General features: G+C 41.0%; 4 protein-coding genes across 5 annotated transcripts; 1 reads left to right on the top strand and 3 right to left on the bottom strand.

Moving 5' to 3' along the window:
* Positions 1–1,411: 1,411 nt before the first annotated feature.
* On the bottom strand, positions 1,412–4,849 carry LOC116209295 (putative receptor-like protein kinase At3g47110). The gene is made up of 2 exons (XM_031542893.1): positions 2,110–4,849; positions 1,412–1,937 (listed from the first exon to the last, which is right to left on the bottom strand). Exons 1-2 carry the CDS (start codon positions 4,778–4,780, stop codon positions 1,570–1,572), a joined length of 3,039 nt encoding a protein of 1,012 aa, XP_031398753.1. The 5' UTR covers positions 4,781–4,849; the 3' UTR covers positions 1,412–1,569.
* A 3,961-nt stretch (positions 4,850–8,810) lies between these two features.
* Positions 8,811–10,675, bottom strand: LOC116209634 (organelle RRM domain-containing protein 2, mitochondrial). The gene is made up of 3 exons (XM_031543334.1): positions 10,451–10,675; positions 9,370–9,438; positions 8,811–9,260 (listed from the first exon to the last, which is right to left on the bottom strand). The coding sequence occupies exons 1-3, from the start codon at positions 10,575–10,577 to the stop codon at positions 9,025–9,027; spliced, it is 432 nt and encodes a 143-aa protein (XP_031399194.1). The 5' UTR covers positions 10,578–10,675; the 3' UTR covers positions 8,811–9,024.
* Positions 10,676–11,061: 386 nt separating this feature from the next.
* LOC116208067 lies at positions 11,062–18,860 on the bottom strand. Of its 2 annotated transcripts, XM_031541281.1 has the most exons (19): positions 18,473–18,860; positions 17,081–18,368; positions 16,916–16,984; positions 16,627–16,825; positions 16,217–16,406; positions 16,031–16,090; positions 15,841–15,922; positions 15,660–15,719; positions 15,501–15,553; positions 15,252–15,418; positions 14,730–14,910; positions 14,089–14,146; positions 13,939–13,995; positions 13,610–13,858; positions 12,796–12,857; positions 12,169–12,225; positions 11,973–12,066; positions 11,710–11,853; positions 11,062–11,552 (listed from the first exon to the last, which is right to left on the bottom strand). In XM_031541281.1, the coding sequence occupies exons 2-19, from the start codon at positions 18,131–18,133 to the stop codon at positions 11,466–11,468; spliced, it is 2,922 nt and encodes a 973-aa protein (XP_031397141.1). In that variant the 5' UTR covers positions 18,134–18,368; positions 18,473–18,860; the 3' UTR covers positions 11,062–11,465. The 2 variants fall into 2 exon arrangements, with proteins under 2 accessions (XP_031397141.1, XP_031397142.1); XM_031541282.1 differs by having other exon boundaries at positions 17,081–18,860.
* Positions 18,861–21,544: 2,684 nt separating this feature from the next.
* On the top strand, positions 21,545–23,926 carry LOC116207960 (actin-depolymerizing factor 1-like). Its single transcript, XM_031541106.1, has 3 exons — positions 21,545–21,726; positions 23,017–23,282; positions 23,365–23,926. Exons 1-3 carry the CDS (start codon positions 21,724–21,726, stop codon positions 23,513–23,515), a joined length of 420 nt encoding a protein of 139 aa, XP_031396966.1. The 5' UTR covers positions 21,545–21,723; the 3' UTR covers positions 23,516–23,926.
* The last annotated feature ends 453 nt before the right edge of the window (positions 23,927–24,379 follow it).

The raw sequence follows: 24,379 nt of genomic DNA on the forward strand, positions 1-24,379 counted from the left end.
GCACAACCTCGGCAATGTTTCTTGATCTTCTAATTCATGGATTAGATCTGCTACTTGTTTATTACACGTTGCAGTGACTAAAGAGTTATTTTGAAGCTAGCGAATAATCTGAGCCTCGGTGCAACTAATCGAGTTTGAAGCGAATAATCTCTTCTTCTATTAGTAGGAGCCATGCAGAATCTGCAGCAAACATCGCAGAGTGCTTTGCTACAATATGATCTCTTTACAATATGTCACGACCTGAAATTGAGTCCCGCTAAAATCCTCAATAATCCATCAAACAATTAATAGTCCGTTTTAAATTTTCACAAAATCTCCAAATCTCAACAAACTACACCAGCCAACTCAATTTTGAATAAATCCCGAGAAAATAACTAGTCTAATATATGACCTGGAATAGTCTAAAATCAAAATTTTCAGGTGATAACATATTTACAAGAATCCTGTCCCAAACTTCCTTATGTCAAACTATACAGTCTTCCGATCTAATCCTAGATGTCAAAAATGATTCTTTAACACGGCTAGGCTACTCCCCACTTATCTGAAAAATTATACGCGGATCTCGGTAAGGACAAAATTCTAGAGTAAAATTATACTTTTGAAATTACACAATATTAGTCTAACCCTGAATCATCTAACAAGGTAAACAATAAAAGAAAATTTCCTTTTACCTTCCACAGACTTCTTCATAGCACGTTATGACTAATTTTCGCATTAAAACTCAGTAAAACCAAATTCCCTTATGCACTAAGTCAACTTTCAGGAATCTCTCCTAATTTTTCATTTCAAATTCAGAAATTCAAGCTATAAATTCACCAGAAATACATAATCAAACAAAAGAAACTCGTGAAAAATAGAATCATCCGCACACCTACGCACACCCATAACCTAATTACAAGTCTTCCTTTGGAATCTTTCTTACTCCCAGCCCCATTACACTCCCGCATGCTCTATCCTCATCGCCCTCTTGACTTCCGTCGTCGCTCTTCTATGTAAGTTGCAGCTCCGAGCTTTCTCTGTCGAGTTCTCGCTCCCTTTCTCCCACTCTCTTGTTTTCTCTGGGACAGATCTCTCTCTCTCTCTCTCTCTCTCTCTCTCTCTCTCTCTCTCTACCTCTGTATCTCTCCTTCGAACAGAGCAAAGGAAAACGAAACCCATTCAACAAACAAAAAGAAAACTAAATAAGAAATGTAGCTGAGGGCGGTGGAAGAATTAAGGGGAGAAAAGTGTTAGTCTTATGGACCGGGCTCATATCCCTTTCGAATTTAACAAGCCCATATATATATGTGTGTGTGTGTGTGCGCCAAAATGAATGTGTATGTTCAACGGTTGAAGATTGTTCAATGTCTCCGTGGTAGCATCAATGTTCTGATTGTGCAACGTGACTCCATTTGTTGGTTTGCACAGAACGAGCAACAGAATAAACAACATATAATTACTTGGAAATGCACTCAAAAACACGCAAATCAAGTTATCAGTGGCAGAACTTCCAACTGTTACACGGATCTTCTTTATGCTGGGAACGTCCCGTGTACATGCAGCAGCACGTATACAGCATATGAATAGCAGCTAATGGGTGACTACACATGAGTACCTAGTAGTATTATCGAGGACATCACGCGCCTTGGAGAGTTCTTGGAGAGCTTCTCCAATGTCCACCCTCTCTTTAGGCGAGGAATTCGAGCACTTGAGGCCTACTCGAAGGACTGAGACCAAGCATTCACGAAGGCTGCCTTCCACTTCTCCCAAACAAAGCATAGGATCTATCACTTGCATCTGCCCATCAGGAAGAAGAGATTGTTCGACGAATTCACGAAGCCCAAAATTGCCTCCGAACATGGGCCCAGTTGGTCTCTTCCCTGTAAACATCTCGAGCAAGAGAATTCCAAAACTGTAGACGTCACCCAGTGCCGATGCCTCGCCACCAAAACCATATTCTGCAAAAGCCAAGTCCCCCCGAAGTCAGAACTCATTGTCAGAAGCTAGCTTTTAACTTCGTCACGTTCATCAAAGTTAATGAAAAATGTTCACAGATTTTCTAATGGTAAATGTTTTGGATTCTTCTCTGGTTTTTGGCTATATTCATGAGAGGGAAATGGTTTAGTTTACCTGGTGCTACATAGCCGATAGTTCCTCTTAACCCAATTGAACTAGTAGTTATTCCAGATTTTTCAGCTGTGAGAAATTTTGCAAGGCCAAAATCACTTAGATGTGCAGAAAAATCTAGGTCGAGAAGAACATTGTTCGGCTTCAAGTCACAATGAACTATGGGTGTCTGACATTGGTGGTGTAGATAATGCAATGCTGAGGCCATATCAATGGCTATGTTCAACCTCTGCATTATGCTCAACGTCGTGCCATTATCATTTTCTCCAGTATCATTCGGAATCGGATGTAGCCATTTCTCGAGGCTTCCATTGGGCATGTAGTCTAACATCAGAGCTTTGAAGTGGTTTCCTTGGGAATCAGTGCTCGAGCAAGAAGTGATAGTCTTCACGAGGTTCCGGTGTCGGATGTTCCTCAAAGCTTCACACTCAGCCAGGAAGCTCTGGTCTGCTCCCCGTATGTCTGGTTTAAGTACCTTCACAGCAACAACCTGTTCACTGCTTGCCAAGACGCCTTTATAGACTACACCAAAGCTTCCCTCTCCGATTATGTTTGAAGGAGAGAATCCGTCTGTTGCTTCAGAAATTTCCATGTAAGACAACTTCGGATGGGGATCCCAGTGCAGAAAACCGGTAGTACTTTCTGCTTCCGCTTTTGACTCTTTTGATCTATAAAGAACAAATGCAATTATATTCAGTAATGTTAAGAGAATGGCGGTTGTGACACATACTGCCACCACTGTCGTCCATGTTCGTCTTCGACTCCGTGGAATTTTACATTTTGACAATTGCAAGACGGGAGGTCCTCCACACAGCTTACTATTCCCAGCAAGTGATACCGCACTGATATTATCAAATATTCTTCCATTTGGCACTTCGCCCTCGAACATGTTGAAAGAAAGGTTAAGATTCTCTATGAGAGGCAGATCTCCCAAGAATCCTGGAATCGGTCCGGACAAATTATTTCGAGAAAGATCCAGTACCTGCAGGCCTCTTAGGTTCTTCAGAGAGGATGGAATGGTTCCATTGAATTTGTTCCCTCTCAAGACGAGCAATTCCAGCACCTGACAGGTACCTAAAGTGGAAGGAAGTTCTGCGGACATGCTGTTCTCTGAAACATCTAACTCTCTGAGATTGATGAGATTACCAACCTGAGATGGCAGTCGACCGGTGAAATGATTCTTTGCCAGTCGCAGGCCTGCCGAGAGTGAAGAAAGACCAAAGAGTTCTTCAGGTATAGGACCGATGAAGCGATTCTGGGATAGATCAACATTGTCAAGCTGTGTGCAGTTCCCTATGGAAGAGGGTAGAGCACCCTCCAGCATATTCTCTCGTAAATTGAGTTGAATGAGCGAAGTCATGTTACCAAGAGTATGTTGAATGGTCCCAGAGAGATTGTTCTGGTACATGAAGAACATCTTCAACTTTGAAAGTTTCCCAATGGAGTCAGGAACACTCCCAACGAGCTTGTTACTGTACAATGACAGTACCTCCAAGTTCACCAGGTTCCCTATTCCTGATGGTATGGCTCCTGATATAAAGTTTCGGTCCAGCATAAGGCTTGTGAAAGTGTCTGAGAAGTTACCAACAGAATCAGGCAGTGCACCCTTGAAGCTATTAAGTTGTGACCACAGGATACGGAGATTGGTGCAGTTGGTCAAGGAGGCGAGGAATCTCAGATCATCTCCTTCTTCAGTTCCTAGAGGGTTCCCACCAAAGTTTAGCACCTCCAAGTTCTTAAGGCCACCCAAATCCACTGGAATTGGTCCGGTAAAGGAGTTCTGACTTATATCGATCATTCTAAGTTCAGAAGCATTAGTTATTGAGGCCGGAAGTGGTCCTGAAAAACTATTAACACCAAGATAGAATCCTTGGAGTTTCGGCAATGTCAGGAACAGATCAGAAGGAAGAGACCCGCTAACATTATTTACGACAATAGAGAATGATATAATGGATGAGCTATTGTAGAGGGACGTGGGCATGGGCCCAGAGAGATTGTTAGTCGCTAACGAAATGTATGCTAAGTTGGACAGCTGCCCAAGTTCGGATGGCACACTTCCTTCAAAGTAATTTCGAGCTAAATAAAGATGGTTAAGTGAGGAGAGATTGCCTAGTGAACGCGGGATGCTTCCGGTGAAGCCATTAGTGGATAGTGATAACACTATAAGTTTCCCAAGGGAGCTGAGGGTGTCCGGAAGTTGCCCTTCGAGATTGTTTCCATGCAAGATTATGTACAAGAGGTTCTTGCAAATTGTCAGATTTCTTGGCAGCTTTCCTACAAGGGAATTGTTGGCCAGAGCAATGATCTGCAGCCTCGACAACTTACTGATCTCTTCGGGAATTGCCCCATCGAAGGCATTCCCACTGAGGTTAAGCCTTTGGAGGAAAGTAAGGTTCCCAATCTGAGGAGACAACGAACCTGCCAATCCAAGTGATGCGAGTTCAAGTATGGTCACTCGAGGATGCCTACTCCCACAGGTTACTCCCTTCCATGAACAGAAGTGGACCGAGTCATTCCAAGAGCTGAGGGCATTGAACGGATCCGAAGTTATCCGTGCTTTGAAGGCCAGTAATGCTCGGTAGTCGGTCTCATTGGCGAGAAGAGACGCAGTATTGGCGGCAGGAATATGATAGAGGGTGATGAGAACAAGGAATTCGATAAGAATTAGAATCATTGTTCTTAATGGTGTGAACCGTTTAGTTCTAGTTCGGAGGAAAGCTCAGGATGCATAAAAGGCGTTCGAAAAGTCCCATAGAAGGCTTGATATTAACATTGCAGGTAGTTGGGTTTCATAATCAAACCACCTAACCTGCTGACTATTTTATGCATGCAATAAATTGTGAGGGTCCTCCCGGGTCGTAGTCTCTTTAAATCAAGTCTGATAGAATGACATGTATGCTTGGATATTTTTCGACAAATCCAACGGATCCCGTCCTAATGTATAACATATTCAATCTTGGCCTAACCGAAAATTGTTCGAAGCTGCAGCTGAATATAAGGAGTGGAGAACTCTGTGCTCTCCTTAACGTCGACTTCGGCTTCTTCTTTTTCTCTGTTATATGTTAGACCGGTTGGGCAATCGAACCGTCTTAGGAAATCAACCCCTTTGTGATAACAGAGTCATGCCCTTCGCATTGCAGCAGACTCCTTTCATTTCACACAGGTGCATTAAATAATAAGTTGATGAGGGGGGACCAATGCTATTATTGGCATCAAGATTGCAAGGTGAAGGTATTTTTGAGAAATATCTTTCAGCCATTACTGGGTCTACCCGTTTTTAGTGAAGTTCATCAGTCAAGATCGACGTGCTCCGAGTTGGACATGGATTGATTAAGAGTTGCTTCCCATTGGAATGCTGCACCAGCAATGGCAGCCTGTAGGAATCCCGAATATTCTCTTGACTCTCAACAGATTTCTTTATTCCCACTTCCCTAATCTGATTGTCGGGTCATCCTTGCTTTTCAAAAGAAAATATAATCTGCCAGTGACTCGACTTAATTTTTTTTCCCCGGGATACCTAGAAAAAAATAAGACTTCATCCGCGAGTGAACGAACAAAGTATACAGAAAACTAGAAAGTGGCATTACCGGACGGGATTTCTTAGTAATGGTGCGAGAATTTCAGCCTTGCTGCCCACAAAATGATTAAAACTCCGAGTTTGGAAAAGACTAGAGTCATTTCTTTATGCAAGCTAATATATATGTCTAAGTATACAGAGAACAAGGTGAATAGTGGGCACTAGATATTGGTAGTATAGATGTAGGATCATCTAAGCTGTAAGCGCCTCCCGTGCCTTACGGAGTCCTAATACAGCTTCTCCAATGCCCATCCTCTCATTCGGTGACATAGCAGAGCAAAGGATCCCAATTTGGAAGACCGACAGCAGGCATCCATGGAGGTTGCCTTGTCCTTCTGCTGAATAAAGCATCACTGGGTCCATCACTTGCATCAGCTCATGAGGAAGGGAACTCATCACGAATTTCCGCAGGCCAAAATGACCACCGAACATGGATCCAGTGCGTCTCTTCCAGTGAAGAGTTCGAGCAAGAGAATCCCGAAGCTGTAGGCATATTATAATCTATCTATACACCGCATAATATTGAAATTGACAATTTTCACGGCTTTTTAATTTTAATACCTTTTTTGCTTTATTTTCCTTTAATATTTCTTTCATTCTTTTCCGCTGAAGATTTTTTCCCATAAGCTTTGAGTTGAATAGTTATAAGTTAATATAGATTATACGTACATATTAAATCCTTTTCCATACATAACTATATATACATTTGAGTTGAATAGTTATAAGTTAATACAGATTATACGTACATATTAAATCCTTTTTCCATACATAACTATATATTCCATTTGTATTATATATATGCATATATATTGATTTTGTTATTTAATCCGTCCTATCTTTATCTATACATATATATATGTAACTTATCAAATATATATATATATATATATATATATATTGATTCCTTTTTCATATGTAACAAAATATATTCCATTTGTAAATAATATTTTCAATAAAATATATCATATTTCTTATTTGGACTTAATTATAGAAAATTTGTATACTTTATATATCTTTTAATTATTTTAAATCGCATATAAATGATAAAAGAATTACAATTAAAATATATATATAATAGTATATGCATATATTTCTACTCCAATTATGTATATATTATTATAGAATTTAATATATTTCTTTTTAATGAACTTAGATATCTCTTTAATTATTTTAAATTGCATATAAATAGTAATTATCTATATCGTGTGAGAATCTTACTTGGGATAACAGAGCATCTAGCCTTTATAAACTTATCCAAGAAACAGTTATTCGGCATAATACTTTTAAAAATATTAAAAATCACTTTGTATTATAAATATTAAAAATCTTTCCCGCGCAACGTGACAGGGTCTACGTCTTCTTCTGCGGTCAATCAAGCTGCAGTGTAGCATCACATTTCATAGTCAACCCACAATTACCGCACCATCTAACAGGAAGCATAGTCAAGATTTTCCACATTAAAGTCAAATTTGGGATGAGAAAACGACCAAAGAAAGTATACTCTTGATATTCGTTGGTGCAAAACCTGAAGTTGATCTTGATTCAGTTTCCGCCTAATCCTAGCATCCTGAGGTCCAAGCAATTAGCCAGATTTGTTGGCAGTTCTCGTTCGAAAGAGTTGTTGGTCAGAGAAACGGGGTGTAGCGTCGACAAGCGCCCGATCTCTTGGGGCAGTCCCCCATTGAATCCATTCCTAATGAGGATGAGGACTCTTAAGGAAAGAAAGATTCCCAATATGAGGTGGCACAAGACACACCAAAGGAAGCGAGGTGAGATCAAGAGCGGTAACTGGAAACATTCCATGAGCTCAGGGCGTCAAACGGGTCTAGGGAAACGTGACTTCTGAATGCAAGCAATGCTTCGTGGTCTGTTTCGTTTCTGTGAGTAGCCACTGCTTGACAGAAGATTGAAAAGAGAGCAAGGACGAGAGAGCAATTTTAACATCTTCAGGATCATTGTTTTGTTGTTTATGGAGTTCCAGCTAAAAGGAAATCCTGAGGCTGTATATATGCCTAATCTCCTCCTGCAACTCTATATAGAGTCACATCGCATCAGCCTTCTGCACAAATTTAGCTTCGTAACTCGTTAAAATATGATCAGGAGGTCGTCACTTTCCTGATGACTTCAACCAGTTTCCAGTAAAATTTGATCAATTTCACCAAAACACGGCATGGGGACTTGAGATGGGCATGTCACCAGCAGATCCATCCAATCTTCTCCTGTGATAAATTATCGAAGGCAGAGCAGTCAACTGCCGGGGACCAGCATCAACTGCATGTGAATCGATTCATCTCAGTCCAACTTATATTCACGTCTAACTATTGGGTCATCAGCTCTAAAATCTAACAAACAATACTGCCTCTCACTTAAGTCCGGCAATCTGTACCGGAAATTGGGCAAGACACCAGAAGATACATTTCTTTTTAAGTAACATCTAAATGGTATGCCCTGACAGGATTAATGTTGTCAACGGGATGGAATTCATTTTCCCATATTTTGGGAGCTTCGCTAAGGGATGGAAGGATCCATTCCTCTCTGCCAACCTTGTTACTTTTTTTAGGGCCGCCCCAAATGCAGTCTAGACTTGCGAGTTACATCTACAACCCCAGAAAACACGTCTGAACTACAACCATATCTCGATAGCTCCTGCTTTCCAAAATGTAACAATTAGATTTCCCCTCTTAACATATCCAGGCTTGAAGTTTCAAGCCAAAGAAATTGTAAGATTTTAAATAAGCTGCAAATGATGGGGATAAGCATCATCAACCACACCATCCAACAGTATTGTTGGTTCCGAAACCGGTCTTTGACTGCAGGAGCTCTGGTTGAAGCGGAGACCTCTGCTCTCTGGGTTTAGCAGGGTCAACCAAAAAAAACCACCCGTCAAGGAACTTAGCGTTCATACCCTCCCTAGCCTCAGCTCCTTCTATAGTTTCATACATAACAAAGCCAAAGCCCTCTGATCTTCCCGACATTCTATCTGTTATAACAAAGCCAAAGCCCTTTCTCCTGGGAGATGGTTTACACCTAAACTTAGAATCCAAAGGTTCAAGGAGGCAGTCAGCTAACCTCATACCTATCCAAGCTCCCCAAAACAGGACCTTGGAAGAACTTGGACAACCCAGGATGCGGTGTTCGAACTACAATCATAGATTGTTTTCAATAGTAACTAGTTTGAATCGAGGAATACATTTATGAATGAGTACGCCAGGATCAATAGTTCCTGCACTCCAAAATGACTTATGAAACAATTGCATCCCCACTAACAGATCCAGGCCTGAAATTTTAGGCCGAAGATAACGTAAAATTTTAAATGAAGCCGTGACTGATGGGGATAAGCATCAACCGCACCATCCAACCGTCTTGTTGGTACGGAAACCAGTCTCTGACTGCTGAGGCTCAGGTTGAGGTGGAGGCCTCTGCTCTCTGGGTCTAGCAGGGTCAACGAATATAACCCACCCATCAAGGAACTTAGCATTCATGCCCTCTTTAGCCTTCTCGGCTTCTTCAATGGTTTCATATGAAACAAAGCCAAATCCCTTTGATCTTCCTGACATTCTATCTGTAATAACTTTCGCTGCCAAAAAAAAAAATTCAAGCAAATGTTTTAGAGCAAGTTAAACAGCCTATTCAAATGAACAGGAAGAAGGAAGACTGCAAGTGGAATCGCAAAATAACGATGTTACCTTCCAATAGTTTCCCAAATGGCGCAAATGCCTCCTTGAGCTTCTCATCAGTCGTTTGTCTAGAAAGGCCTGTTCATTGCATCAAGGAAGTAAATTTAGCTCAACAAAGTTGAAAAACATAATGCTCTGGTTCTCTCTACATTAGTATTCGAGAACATTTATTCATTCACGACCGTCATTGGGGTGACAGACCCAATTGTACCACCAATTAAAACAAACCAACAGAGCCACAGAAAAATACCGAGAAACAGAGAAACTATTAGAAAACAAATATCCCAAATTCTAAAACCCAGAAATTCCAATAACACCTCAGCCATTTTTATATGAAAAAGGTAGGTGACAAAAAAAAGTTGAAGAACTTCGATTGGCAGAAAATTTCGTGGAAATGATAAAAACTAAAATGTGAAGGCACCTAAGAATGCCTTTTTCCTCTATACCTCATCAGTCATCCCGGTTGACCCTTTTACCTCACCACAAGTGACGTGACCCTCACCTTAGCTAATATTAGAGAACTTAAGACATCTGTTTGTGAATCACCCTGAAATCTATGACAGGGCCACAACTGATACATCCATCACAAAGGCCATATTGTATAAATCAAATATATATATATTTAAAAAAAAAAAGAAAGTTCTTCAAGCATCCTAATAACGTAAAGAAAATTACCACTCAGAACAACCAAAACTTCATCCTGCCCTCTCATCAAACTTCATATGAGGAGGACACCACCTGAAGAGGTAAAGAAGATCTAATCCGACAGCCTTAAAAGCACTGTATCAGATCCATTTCCCAATTTATCACGTGAACGCGCAAAACTTTGGCAGCCAAGAAGAGTCCCATTTTCATTCATGAATATGCAAATGGGAAAGCAAACAAGCATTCGTTAACAATGAGACTCCTCCAGATAAACCACGACAGGAAATGGCATCAGGCGACACAAAAATTAAAATCCCAAGATGCAATCAAACAAAAGACTTCAGCTCAAGGGTTCGAGCTGATAACACTTTAGGCAGCTAAAAGAATCATAGGAGTGCGCAAAAACAACATAGCAAGAATCAATCCTCAGATGCCTGAGACGTACCACTGACGAACAGCTTCGGGGATGTGAGCGTGGAGTAGAAACGGCCCAAAGCGAACTGAGACTGGAAAGCAGAGGAAGGAGCCGGAGACTGGTAGAGGGCATGTCGGATTCTGGAGAAGAACGCCATTGATTCGCCTCGGTGGCCGGAGCAAAGGCGATGACTTTGGGGGAGAGGAGGGTTTAAGACAAAGCCCTCGCTAGGGTTTACGGAGCGGCCCACATGCACTTTAACAGTCCGAATGTTCTAGCAACTCTCGATCCAGTAGAATAGCGCGTACGTGCAACACTTTACACGGAGCATCTCGACCGTTGATCTGTGGGGGTTCATCACGTGATCGATTGATGAATTCCCGGTTTTTCCGGTGAAAGAAAATTGATGGATCTCTAAGACCAATTATTGATTATTTTGTAGGGATTGAATCAGTTCGAGTGATTATTATCAATGGCCGACCAATGATAATCCCATTACACGAAAACACCTTATAATGCAAATAATAATCCATTACTTTATATATTAATCGTATCCGAAACGGCTTTTATCACCATTACACCTGCCAAAAACTTAACGATGCTCCAACATAGGGAAGTTTGAATTCGGCATAGACGGTGAATGGCGCACAATAAAAGAATGTCATTATCGCTAAGGATTAGGCAGAGTCGATTACAGTCGAGAAATGAAAAAATGCATGCTTATCTAAAAGTCGGCATGCACAAAGTTTCCTTTTTCTTTTCCTATTTTTTTTCCCTTTTAATACATTTTTAACTTTCAAATACACAAGTCAGTCGCCCCTAACCACCTATTTCTAAGTCTATAGAAAACACGGCTTCTATTCATCCAATCAGAGATTGATTAACTGCTGCTAACTCACTGCACTAACTACTACTACTACTACTACCATTCCGGAGATCAGTAAAAAAACGGAATCCCGCATTACATCAAAAAGGCAAAAAAAAAAAAAAAAAACAGAGCGAGAGACAACTCCGTATCTGGATCCATGGTATAGACAATGAGATTTTAGGCTTTAATCGGCTGCACTTCTTTCTCCAGAATCGATGTTCCCTTGAATATGGTCAGCTGAACCTCCCGCATGTACTTCTTTACCTGCATATCCAACAGAACCAAATAGACGTGTCAAAACGCAGATGTACTCCTCTATCTGAATACCTTCAAATTAGTTTTTACACTTTCTGACTATATATTGTGCTTTCATATGGTTGAAATGTAAAATCAAATTCATGGAAAACCGGAATGCACTTACTTGCTCCTCGGTGACCTTTCTAAAACCAAATTTCTTTGTCCACATCGATTCAGCTTCCTCAGCTGCAGGGAGCACGATCTTTTCGACATTCATTTTACACAGCAGATCCTCCTCGATGCAAGAGAATAGTGCGTGGAAGTAACCCTGAAAGTTCAAGCAGAAGATAATTCAAGCCGTAGCATTGTACATGACCTGAGAAGAATGCCTCAACTGAAAAATATTGGGAAAAAAAGTAACAAAACAGATGGGACCAATCTACTTACCTTCCCTTGATGCTCTCTAGCCGTAGCAACCAAAGGAAGCTCTGCAACCCCCTTGCCAAAAGTCCTGAGAAGCCCGGCCGATACAACCACCCCCCTGTGCATAGTGCAGACAATTTGTCGTTACAACAGACTTTGAAGGAAAATACGTAATATTAAGTATATGTCAAGACTGCAATATGATAAGGGAGCAACTTACTTCACAGTTAGGACAATGCAATACATTCCCCCAAATTCTTGCCCTGAGATATTTCTCCTGCACACGAGATATGGGAGGAAAATTAGAATCAGATACCGCAGAGGAGTAAAGATAACTACGCACAAAATATGACCGAGTAAACCATGTTGATGCAGTTTTAACCATTCCAACATCTTACACTGACCCCATCCAATTCAAGAAAGAAACAGACCTGCTCATTACATAAGAGCAAACATACATATCCCAAATTACAATGCACTATTAATGTCATTTCTACCCACATTTACCTACTAAAGGGGGGAAAAAAAAGGATGTGAATGACTAAAAGATAAGTCAAAGTGAACAACTTGGGACTAGTGGACTTAAAATTAACTCATATCATGTCAGAACTTGTTCAGTAGTTTTGGCAGAGTAGCTGAGGAAAACAGCGACAAAACAACAGCCAATCACGAAAACGTGCACTGAGGAACAAGCATTATATGTGCATACCATCTCACACAAGAAAATGTCGGCTTCTACAAACTGACTTGCAGCGTAAATTAAATAAAACAGTTTTCAAAGAGCAAATGATTAGCCATCAATGATACGAACTGCTTATGTGTTAGGCGACATGAAAAGTTGGCTTACCCATAGACCATAAGAGGTATCAGATCACGCCCTGATGTTGCAACAATTGGATCAAAGCACTCCTGCAACAGATATGCAAATAAATATCGCAAAAAATATAATTCCAATCTTAAGGTAATCATTGTCCACCAATGGACAGGGACAAGTCTATGTAAGAAGGAAGGTGCGGAAACACTCTCAGCATAATTTTAACTCAAATTATCCATCGCAAGATAGAGGATAGTTTCTAAACCATGCCTAGTAAAGGCAGTTATGCACCGCATAAAGCACCACTATCAATGCAAAGGGACAGGTATTAACATTTCTTTTTCCACCATATTGTCTGAAAATGTCATTATCATTTCAGCTACAACAGTACCAAAAGCTCCATGAAAAGATGAGTTAACCAGGAAATAACAGGGGCCAGGTCTTCAAGATCATGAATCTTGATAAAGGGAACAAAAAGTTTAGTCCTATTTGCTAGAAAGAACAACATATCCGAATGTCATGAACAATAGGATTGCTGAACTTTTAAATGTTGAACACGTAATCTGGGCATATAAAAGCTGATATGACAGATAAAAAGAACAAGTTCATAATTTATATTCCAAGACGTGATGATCTCCTATTTCTAGTTCCTCAGCAGGCTTCATGCTCACTTTTCATTACTTTAGAAATTACTCATTTAAAGATTGTTACAAAATCTCCTGAGGCAAAAACTCTTTCGGATTATAGTTACGAAAGCTTCAGGATGGTGGACAAATAAACATATAACTAATCCATCAGCAAGAATCTATAAAACATCCAAGATGATACAAGGCCCAACATGACTTACCCGAAAGATTCCAGTGGCACTTGAGAGCAAGGGTAGATGCTCAGGGCGCCGACTTTTTCCATTCAAAATTTGCCACTGCACACCATCAACCCCCCCATCAAGCAGGAGTTCTTTGTCCATTACCTTTCTATTTATTGAATCCAATGCTAAAGCTGGAACATTTTTCAATCCAATCAAAACCGAACTCTGCAGTCCCACGTGGATGTTGTTGCAGTCGTCACAGCAAAACCACTTATCTCTGGGAAGTTCCTGCAAGAACATATCGGATCATTATTTGTCACGCCAGTACAATGCAAATAGAGATACAATCTTATTCTTCCTAGACTTACTGTTAAGTCACATAGTCCAGATTCACGCATGCATCCAACATGGAACTCCTTTTCGCACTGAAAAAGCAAAAGAAAAGGAATAAGAACACATAGATTACCTCAATTTCTGAAAAGAACATAACAGCTCAAAAGGATAGAACTACTACTTACTTGGTCACATATCATAACGGTCCTCTCATCAAAATTACCAACACTGAAATCATGGGCTCTGAACAACAAGAGGAGTGGTGTTTGTTCATTAACACATAAATCACAGAATTGAAAAATTACAATACTTTACTTATCCTCAAACAGAAACTGAAGCTAAGGTTTTAAGATAGCATTAAAAAATGAAAATCCAAATGCACATCAAAACCCTTTATTATTGTATCCAATCCAAAGTTGAGGCTAAAAAAAAAAGCTATCATGACATGATGTTTCATTCTGTCAATGTTTACTATCTTGTAAAACAACAATAACATAAATGAAAGAGCATACCTTACAAAATGAGATGAATTGCTAATCCAATTTAAAATATTTTGGTAAATCAGTTAATTTAATAATCTGAAGAGACATGTCAAGAGGGTGGGAAAAACAAACTTATAACTTGGACGAGAAAAAGCAATTCCTAAAATCATGGACCAAAAGTTTCACAAAGAATGATGGTGTCTTCTTCTAACTACCAAGTACAAGCAAGAACGCTATGTTCCATAAGAAAATCACAAGTTCTGAAGGCATAAGCACAAATTTGAACAAAACAACAATTTTACTTTTTCCATTAAAGAAGATGAGAAATGCGAAAGATTTCGAACCTGCAAATGGCACAACCACCAATTTCATTTTCGGGCTCTCTGACAACACGCGTCAATCGAATCATAATTGGCCTTGCTAAAGCTGAATCTCCGGATATCATTTTTCTACCGGGGACTACCTTATCTCTACAATTTGAGCAGCACCAGTCGCTCTCTGGACGGGAATGCATGCCCAAACAAGCTGCAGAAAAATTTCAAGTTTAAGAAATGAATAAACATGTCAATTATAACTCCTGGTGAAATTTATTTTAGAGACCCAAATTGAGGTCTATCTACAAAAGTCAAGGATGTAATTCCCCTTCGTCCGTCGAGATATTAAATAATCACAGAAACAAGTTCATATCAGTTGCAGCTAACCGCAAGTATGAGAGGTAGTAAACTTCACAATCAAGAAAATAAGACGCACTTGCACCACTAACAATAGAATTTAGACAGATATTCTAATTTCATTGTAGGCATTAATCAGTATACAATGTAGACCCATGGACAAATACATATTGGAAAGTGGAAACATAACACAACCTGCATGAAAAGCCCGTGGACACCCAATACAGAGGATCAAATCTCCTCCCTCTCCGCAGACTGTACACATATCATCACTACCACCAGTAGTAAGACTCTGTCCATTTGCCAGAGACGTAGCTATATCATGGAGTGTGAGTCCAGATGAAGTGTAGATGTGACGATACCTACAAAAAGCGCAAAGTACAATTAGTTGAGGTCACATGTAAAACACCAAGGGATAATCACAATGATCAGAGCACAACTCACGGTTGACGTCTAGCAGCCATTCCAGCATGAGCTTCAAACTGTGATGGACTAATCTGTTCAAGGAAAGCAGAGAAGGCAACATTTATATACAACAATAAGAACCTCCTGCACTTAAATCAAGAAAGCAGAATCGATGGAATATGCAGAAAGCAGTTAAACCTCTCTGTCGCAGCAACCACAAACAATTCCGCCTCCCTGCTTGTATCCACTAAGTAGTCTCTGCATTTCAAGGATGCCATGGTCAACATAATACCACTAATGCCGATCATCGATATTTTGACATGCATAAGCACAACCATTATCTCATGTCCAATAAATCATAAGCAGTCATATATGCTACCTGCCCCTTAACAAAGTAAGCAAGTTCAGCCCCATCTGGAAGTCCATTTGGCATGAAAAGTAACTTGTGCAGGTCATTATCCCTGCTTGAAAAGAAGATAAAAGGACAAGGGGCATGTCACACACTGGAAATAATTGCCAAAATGACAGATAATGGCGAAGAAGCAGAAAGAAAGCCGATGACAGACTACCTTTTCCTACCACCTTCAGCAGATTTTTTCAGCTGCTTAGCATAGATGCATGAAACTGGCCTGCAGGTCATAAAAGAGCAGAACGGAAGAGATGAAGTTACAAGTTTATAAGATGAAGTCCTATCTCCCACCCCTGACAACAGAAAGAAACACTCCAACTCAAGGCACAGGGACGAGAGAGATTACTTCTTTACAGCGCGTTTCTGCTTTGCCAGCATCTCCACAAACTTGACAGGGGTAGTCTCCACAGGGTAATAAGATGTAGGAATATCACTTTCTTCCGACTTCTGACTAGGACGTGAATGATACAACTTGGGCAGCGCACAGCCATTCTTTTTGCCTGCATCATTTTTGGTGTTACTTTGTTGAAGATTGCCTGCAAACAGTAGAAAATAGTCAACATTTTGCTGTGTAAAAACGGGAACTGCTCCTAAACCCAAAGCACTGCCAACTCAATTTCACTATGCAAGACGGAAAATAATATAGTAAGAAAAAGGTCAGATCAAAACAAAAATTAAAGCCTACTTTTTCAATTTCAGAAACAACATACAATTACTTATTTAACGAAATGGCTATACAATTAAACTGGCCATCACCTTTCCAGATCTGAAAGAAATCCTCATTGATTGCTGAACCAGCTATATCTCTGATCACTTCATCCAGCAAGCAGAGAGGAGCAGTCTTTACTTCTTGAATGATATTATAAATAGGCTTCCCATTCTCCAAGTAGATGTGATTGTTCGGATGCCTTGTTTTGAAACCAGCATGCTGCTCAAACTCATAGGCACTGACAACCTGCTCATACAAGTGCATTTGTCAGATTAAAACTAGCAGCAGAGGCCATCCAATAAACTCGAGAAAAACAACAGGATACAAATGACTCACTCTTGAAAAATTGCACGAGGAACACCCGCAGAGATATCCACCACCACTGATTATTCCTTCTAGGCCCCTCTAGTTACAATTACGAAAAACCAAACATCAAAAATTATCAACAGCACAAGCAGACAATGAAACGTGGAAATTTTTTGAGAAAAAATGTAAACCTACCTCCGGCCCCAGAGGAACATACTTCACTCGAGCTCCATCAAGGATGCCAGTGGATAGCAACTTTTTAACATTTGTAGGAAAGCCCTGGGGAACCACCTTTTTAGACATCTTGAGTTCCATATTAGGAGCACAAGGATGAAAGTTGCCAATTAGAGGATGCCCTATACCATGAGTACTCATATAAGCCCCTGGACTTGTTCCAACTGATGTCAAGAAGTCCTGCTCTTGCTCTTCCTCAGAATTTCTATAGGGCACGTTGCTACCTGCACCGGTAATTGCAGGCTGAGAATCCAAATCCTTTCTTTTGCTAAATCTGAACGTAATTTTCCTAACCCCAGTGGTACTAGCATGCTGAGGAATCTCCAACACAACACAAGACTTTGTAACAGAACCGAGTGAGGCTTTGCCACTTGACTCTCCATAATTTCCAGCATTCTCCTCGCTGCTCAGAGTCTCTTCTGAACCTGAGTGAGCTGAAACTTTAACTGAACCAGGTGAGCTCTTGCCACCCTCCACGTAATTTCCACCATTATCGTCATTGCTCAAAGTCGCTTCTGAATCTGAACTAGCTGAAACTTTAACTGAACCTGGTAATCCCTTGTCACTTGACTCTGCATAACTTCCACCGTTCTCTTCATGGTTGAAAGTATCATGGGAACCTGAATTACCTGAAACTTTAACTGTAGGAGGTGAGCCTTTGCCGGTCAATTCTGCACAATTCCCACCATTCTCTTCATTGCTCAAAGTCTGTTCTGAACCGGAATCACCTGAAATTTTAGACGTTTCATCGCTGCACCCTCCCTGGTGGGCACCCGCCACTTGAACCGGTTGGCTAGTGATATCCTGAAAGGTTGAGGTGGTCTCTTTCGGTGATGCAATCGGATTCGAAACTTCAGAGCGTATGTCCTCGTGTGAAGCTTCTACCGCGTGCTTTTTAACCAGTACTGGATAAGTTTCGGTGTCATCCTCTATGCATTGGCGGTCGCGCTTCAATTCACTCCTCAGGCAGGGGGTCTCCGACGGGGCATCCGTACAGACTTCCACTTCTCCCATCCAAATCGAGTTCTTCGACAATTCAGATCAAGAACAAAGCTCGACAGCATTCAACCGTCGAAACAATAAAGAACTAGCTCAAAGATTGAACAAGAGCTCGTTATAACTGTATTTCTCGTGGAACCGGTCAGGTTGACGCAGAACGAACAGAATTAGCAGAGCCGGGAAGTGAAGAAATGGCTTCGGAAAGTCGATACTGCAACCTTCTCATCCGTCCAACATTCAAAAAAAAACCCTAAAATAAAAATAACCAACCGCCATATCAGAACAGGAAGGCAATTAAACCGTCCCTGAAACGGAAAGCATTGGCTTAACCACTAAGCAATCGACGGAAACTACCTCCGCGGTGCCTCCACACATAAAAAATCACACCAAATCTAAGCGGACAGCTCGAATCTGGACGTAAATCAGTTGTTCCGAGATCCAAACGCCGGTACGAAGCGGCTGGGGACGGAATTAGCAACCCCGCGGATCCGAGAAGCGCGACGAGAACGGAGGACTGGTCGAATTCTTCGGCTCCGGAGAGAGAGGGGGAAGGGCCAATTCCGGGATAGGGTTTTGAACGTGGGCAGGAATTTTGCAGCGGGAACGTGGAGAGAGCGGCAAAAACAGCCCCAAAGCGAAAAAAAGCTTCGTTCGCGGTCGAGATTTAACTTTCAGAGAGAGAAAGAGAGAGTGAGGAAGAGAGAGAGAGAGAGAAGTTAGATAGAGAGACCCGATCCAACTGGAAAGAATAAGGATGGAAAAAAATAGGAATAAGTATTAAATTAATTTTTTTTCTTTTTTTGAGGGAAAGGACGACAAAGGTGATGGAGGGAAGGGAAGGCAGGGAGTGGATAATACGTGGGGTCCACCGGATCTGCAAGTCAGAACATGCCAGGTGGCAGCGTGGACCCCGTGAGCCGCTGAGATAGTTATTTGAGGACTTTTAGGATGACGTGTCAACATCTGCACACGTGTACGGGCGGCAGGCTCGGGGCTGATGCTACTGCCCTGGTGTACCTGCACGTACACGGCAGTTACGTCCATTGGTGCTTTTGCTTTCGGGTTAGATCGATGATGTAGCTGTCCCTCGGTTTTGAAATTTATGTGTTTGTCGTGTCATTTTGAAATTAATATCGGTGTTGATATTAATTTTCACTGATGATCGATGAAGACTTTCTTCGGAATTATGTAAACTTTCGAAGATGTCATCGACTTATTGCGAGATCTCGTAGGTCGCGGTCTATGCAGGGCTTATCGCGTTCGACTCTACGTCGTATGTATTTTCAAATAAGCCCATTTCGGCCCATTAAGATTCTTAGGAGGCCCAGAGTTACAGCTCCGGAGTGGATTTGTGAGAATTGGTCAATGGGTCTAGAATTGGAACGGAATCAATAAAGCATATTGGTAATTGCAGTCACACCAGCCCAGATCGCATTATCGACCGAGTTACAAATATATGCAATACAGTACTTTCGAGTTTCGACTATTCATCGTGGCATTGCTCGAGCAACTCGCGGATTATGCAGAGTCGCCCGATGTCTCATCTAAAAGGGTCACGGCCCAAATGACCAGATAACACATGAGGCATCTCAACTAGATCACGAGGATTTTAGGACGATCACACTAAACGTCACTATTGCACTTAAGTACACTAGAGAACACACATCCACGCTCCCTCTCCTCTTTCATTTCTCGCCGAGAGCCCCTCCGACGCTCAAATTAGATGAGTATTTTTTAGAGGAATAATCCAGAGTCCTAGGATTACCTTAGAAATTCCTTTAAATAAGCTGAGGATGAAGATGATCTACGTACAGGGTATGAGTTTGATTGGGACTGATTCAGCAAAAAAAAAAAAAAAAAGAAGAGAGATTGATTGGGACTTGGAAGATGGGCCTAAACTAAATGCTTTCATCATCGGCCGAATTCACATATGCATCACCTTTCATGATCTGCGAAACTCGAGAACCCATCCCTGATGCACCTTCACCGTTGTGTAGGCCGGAGTCAACCAAGGACACAATCCATCATCACCGCTGTTCATGACCGATTTAACATAACAAAACGAATTTCAAATGAATATATACATACATGAACTAGGCTGGCTAGCTAGCTGGCACAAACATGCCTACCAATCATTAATAATTAAATTAGATTTACTTTAAATTGAAATTCTCTATAGTCTAAACAGGGGAGGCTAGCGTCGTATGCACGCAGACCAGAAATATATGAAAAAGAAAAAGGGCTGGCCGTCACCGCCCCATCTCTCGTAACCACTGATATCGGCTTTAGTGTTAGGAAAATAGAAGAGAGACGTCCAAGACATGACATACACGAATGTGCTTTTTAATAAATGTATTGTAATGACGAAATGTCAACGGCCTGCCAATATCTGACCATAAAAGCCACCCCCAGCCCACCTCCTTAGACCAGCCGAGCCATTTGACATAACTCTTCGTTATTTTCTAACGAGGCCAAGCATACTAGTAGATATAGAGATTGATACATATACATGTCATATTCCGAAATGTCGTCCGGGGCGTCGAAGTACTAACTTTGGACATTGCCCACTGCTTCCAAAGGCACCATCTCGTAATAGTATTGCGTGCCTATTAATCAACTGATGCTCTCTCTCAAAATTATACTTAAATCGTGATTCACTCGAAATTTTGATACTTTACAAAGTGATAAATGGAAACCAATTAACTCGAAAAAGAAATTAATGGGAAACATTAGTGTATGACCTAGCAATTTATTGATATTTTGGATTATATATTGAAGAAACATTTGTGATAGATAGAGCCTGTCGGTATGCTGTCATCTTAGATACGCTTTTCTTTTATGTACTCAAAAGTTTGTCACCGAATTTTATTTATCTCGTTCACGGTCTTAATAACTTATTGGTAATGCCGAAGATAAGTGCTAAGGATTTGATCGTTAAATTGGATGGGTTTGTCACATAGTAGGACATGACTAAAATCCATAGCACCTTTAATGCTCTGTTTGGATTCAAGAACAAGAAATTTTAATTTTAACTTTTAACTTTAACTCAACACACTACTCAATAAAAACACATATATTTTTCAAGTCAAAAATTTTAACTTTAACTTTAACTCAACACACTACACAACAAAAATACACGTTTTCCAAGTCAAATTTATAATTACATATCATTTGTCATTTTTTACAATCAAAATCAAAATTATTTTAACTCTGAATTTAAAAGCACAATGTCTTAATCAAATCGTAGCACGATCTCTATTCCTTCATTGAATATCAGAAATCGAAATCAAGCAGACGACGTCAAGAGGAAACTGAGCCACTAGCCGAGCCGAGCCGACCCTCTAAAAAATCCACTTCGTATCCCCGCGTATGTAAATACGGCTATGACGTGTCGTCGTCGAACCGATAACAGCTCATTCCTCACGCATCGCCTACCCCCCCTCAACTCTCTCTCCCTTACATAATCCCCACCAGCCACCAGGCCCCCACCATCATCATCAATTCATCCCGCAGATAAAAGCAGTCTTTCGAAGCTCCGATTTCAGAACAGCGCCTCCGTCCTCCATTTCCGGCGATCGCCGATCATCTTTCCCGCCGCTTCAAACATGGTAATCTCTCTCATTTTGACGGTCACGCTTTGGTTCGATTTCGCTACTGATGATCAGTCGACAGAGCAAGCGAGCTGAGAGATGTTTTGGTGCAGTGAGCGAATGCTAGCATGAGTGCAGACGGAGCACTTTCGTGCTCCTGCGATGATAGATTCACCAATGCCATGCCTGATTTGAACTGCTGACGATTTTGTTTTGATCTGTCCTGTTTCTTCTGCTGAAGTCGTTGCTAGTTTACCCGCAAGCTTGAGCGCTCGATTCGGACTATTTTGAATGGTTTGTGCAAATAGAACAACGTGATACTGTTGATCAACTCTGCTGACTTCGAAATTCGTGAAAAATTGGATTCATCTTGAGTAGCTATGGTTCAGTTTTTGCCAATTGTTAAAATGCTGTGGATCACTGGATCTAATGCCTCTGACTTGCTTCAGTTTGGATAAACTGTTAAAGCAACCCATGATTTCATGTCCGAGATGGTGCTTCAAGTCTGAAATTCAAACGAACTCGTATTGCATGCTTTTCTGCTGCATGGATTGAATGGATCTGGTATGTCATAGGTACCTGCATTTTGTCTATGCTATAGAGGGGTTATAGATCATGTTCTAGCTGTAATTTATTGCAAGACATCATGTTGCATTTGGCAACGGAGTTAAGTTTGATTTAATTTGATTTAGTTTGATTAAAGGAGATGTGGACAAAAGTAGTTGAGAAACGTATGTGAGAGAATGTAAAGAAGAAGATAAAAAAATAATTATTATGTTGTTGAATTGAGGGAAAAGTTAAATGAAGTTAAATTAAATTTAAATTTAACTCCATTATCAAATGGAGAGTGAATAAATTAATTTGCTCAATAAGGTTTAAGCCCCTCTAGATGTAAACACGACTTTAGTACGAGAAAGATATTTGCGATTCGAAGAATGGAGCTTCTATTGTGTTGGCTATCTAATGGGATTTCTTTAAACGTTGTGACAGTGATCTTTTTGCATTAATTGGTCAGTTGTTGAAAACATTGGATGTAACAAGTGATAATGGACAATTATATAAATCAGCAAGTACTGCTATATCAATTGAAAGACATAGGCTTGAACATCTTATACCTCTCGTTAAATTGCGGCTGAGGTTGTTGGGCAGCTACTTTATCAAGCTAGTGTCTTCTTTCAGTCGATAGCTCTTGAATCCTTGCCTGGAAAACATTTTCCTGGAATTTTTCATTTCACGTTTTTATCTAAGAAGCTGTCTAATATTCTTCAGACTGAAGCTAACTAATTGCTCTGACATCTTATCGTGCAGGCTAATGCTGCTTCTGGTATTGCAGTACATGATGAGTGCAAGATAAGGTTCCTGGAGCTGAAAGCCAAAAGAACATACCGCTTCATTGTTTTCAAGATCGAGGAGAAGCAAAAGCAGGTTGTGGTGGAAAAGGTCGGGGAGCCAGCCCAAAGCTATGATGAGTTTGCTGCCAGCCTTCCTGCTAATGAGTGCCGTTATGCAGTGTATGATTTTGATTTCGTCACCGAGGAGAACTGCCAGAAAAGCAGAATTTTCTTCATTGCATGGTAATGCCATATCTTCATCCCTTTTCATGTCTCCCCATGATTGATTCAGCTAATTCTCTGTACTGGCATTTTAATTTTTAAGGTCTCCCGACACATCGAGGGTTAGAAGCAAGATGATCTATGCGAGCTCCAAAGATAGGTTCAAGAGGGAGCTTGACGGAATTCAGGTGGAGCTACAGGCAACTGATCCTACCGAGATGGGCCTCGACGTTATTAGAAGCCGTGCCAGCTGAACATCGACTGCAAGGCATGCAACAACAGAGGTTTCATCGATCCTATCCTTGTCACTTGAGTGTTTATAGGTGTTCTGGGAGTTGAAGTTGGCTGAACATAATATCATCTATTCCCAATGCTTAGAAGTGCAGAAACTATTCATATCAGACTACACCTGAAGTTTTCGGGTATATCATGTGATTTTGTAACTTATCGCGGAGTGTGAGGGCCATTAGGTAACTGTGCAGAGGTAGATGATGACTGCCTACAGTTCTGATCAGGTCCTTTAATTTGGTATGCTCTCGCTGGATTTGGGTTAATGGTATGGAATTTGCTTTTAGAAGGCTTATTATGAGTTGCTGGGCCTCTCTAGTGGGCTGCCCCTCGTTGCATCGAATGCAAGTCAATGAGGATACCAGGCCTTCTCTTTGCACCTGTTTCTCAATAAATTTGTTATATGAGACCGGTTTCGAACCAATCGTATTGCATAAATATATTAATCCGAAGTGTCCGGATTAACTCACTAGTCCCTCCTCAGTATATCATTATCAAAAACAGAATTGTCAAACCATCCTAATGGCCTCCACTTGCATATGCCCGACTTGGACATCCAAAATCCCCAACTCCCCCACAAACCGTAAATGGCGCCAACCGCTCCCGCTGCTCCACGTGTCCCACTCCGGCCTTAAGTCGTTGAACAGATTACCCCACTAAGTCAAGTCAACGGAACAATCAAATTCAAATCCAATCTCCCCTAACCCAAACCCCACCAGTCAACAAACACCAAGAGAGGAGTCATCCTCTTTCCACCTCCGCCGTGACCGGCGGTCTCTTTTGATGTCATCAATGATCATCCATCAACACCAATGCGAATAACATGGCCA

The sequence above is a fragment of the Punica granatum genome, chromosome 5 (assembly GCF_007655135.1).
Source record: "Punica granatum isolate Tunisia-2019 chromosome 5, ASM765513v2, whole genome shotgun sequence".
Classification (NCBI taxonomy): Eukaryota; Viridiplantae; Streptophyta; class Magnoliopsida; order Myrtales; family Lythraceae; genus Punica; species Punica granatum.

Coding starts and splice junctions, on each gene's coding strand:
- LOC116208067 (XM_031541281.1), bottom strand. CDS start 18,133: ATGGGAGAAGTGGAAGTCTGTACGGATGCCCCGTCGGAGACCCCCTGC. Junction 15,720..15,840: donor CTTACTTTGTTAAGGGGCAG/GTAGCATATATG, acceptor CTTGAAATGCAG/AGACTACTTAGTGGATACAA. Junction 15,419..15,500: donor ATGGCTGCTAGACGTCAACC/GTGAGTTGTGCT, acceptor CGCTTTTTGTAG/GTATCGTCACATCTACACTT.
- LOC116209634 (XM_031543334.1), bottom strand. CDS start 10,577: ATGGCGTTCTTCTCCAGAATCCGACATGCCCTCTACCAGTCTCCGGCT. Junction 9,439..10,450: donor CCCGAAGCTGTTCGTCAGTG/GTACGTCTCAGG, acceptor TGCAATGAACAG/GCCTTTCTAGACAAACGACT. Junction 9,261..9,369: donor ATTTGGGAAACTATTGGAAG/GTAACATCGTTA, acceptor TTTTTTTGGCAG/CGAAAGTTATTACAGATAGA.
- LOC116209295 (XM_031542893.1), bottom strand. CDS start 4,780: ATGATTCTAATTCTTATCGAATTCCTTGTTCTCATCACCCTCTATCAT. Junction 1,938..2,109: donor TATCGGCTATGTAGCACCAG/GTAAACTAAACC, acceptor TGGCTTTTGCAG/AATATGGTTTTGGTGGCGAG.
- LOC116207960 (XM_031541106.1), top strand. Junction 23,283..23,364: donor AGAATTTTCTTCATTGCATG/GTAATGCCATAT, acceptor TTAATTTTTAAG/GTCTCCCGACACATCGAGGG.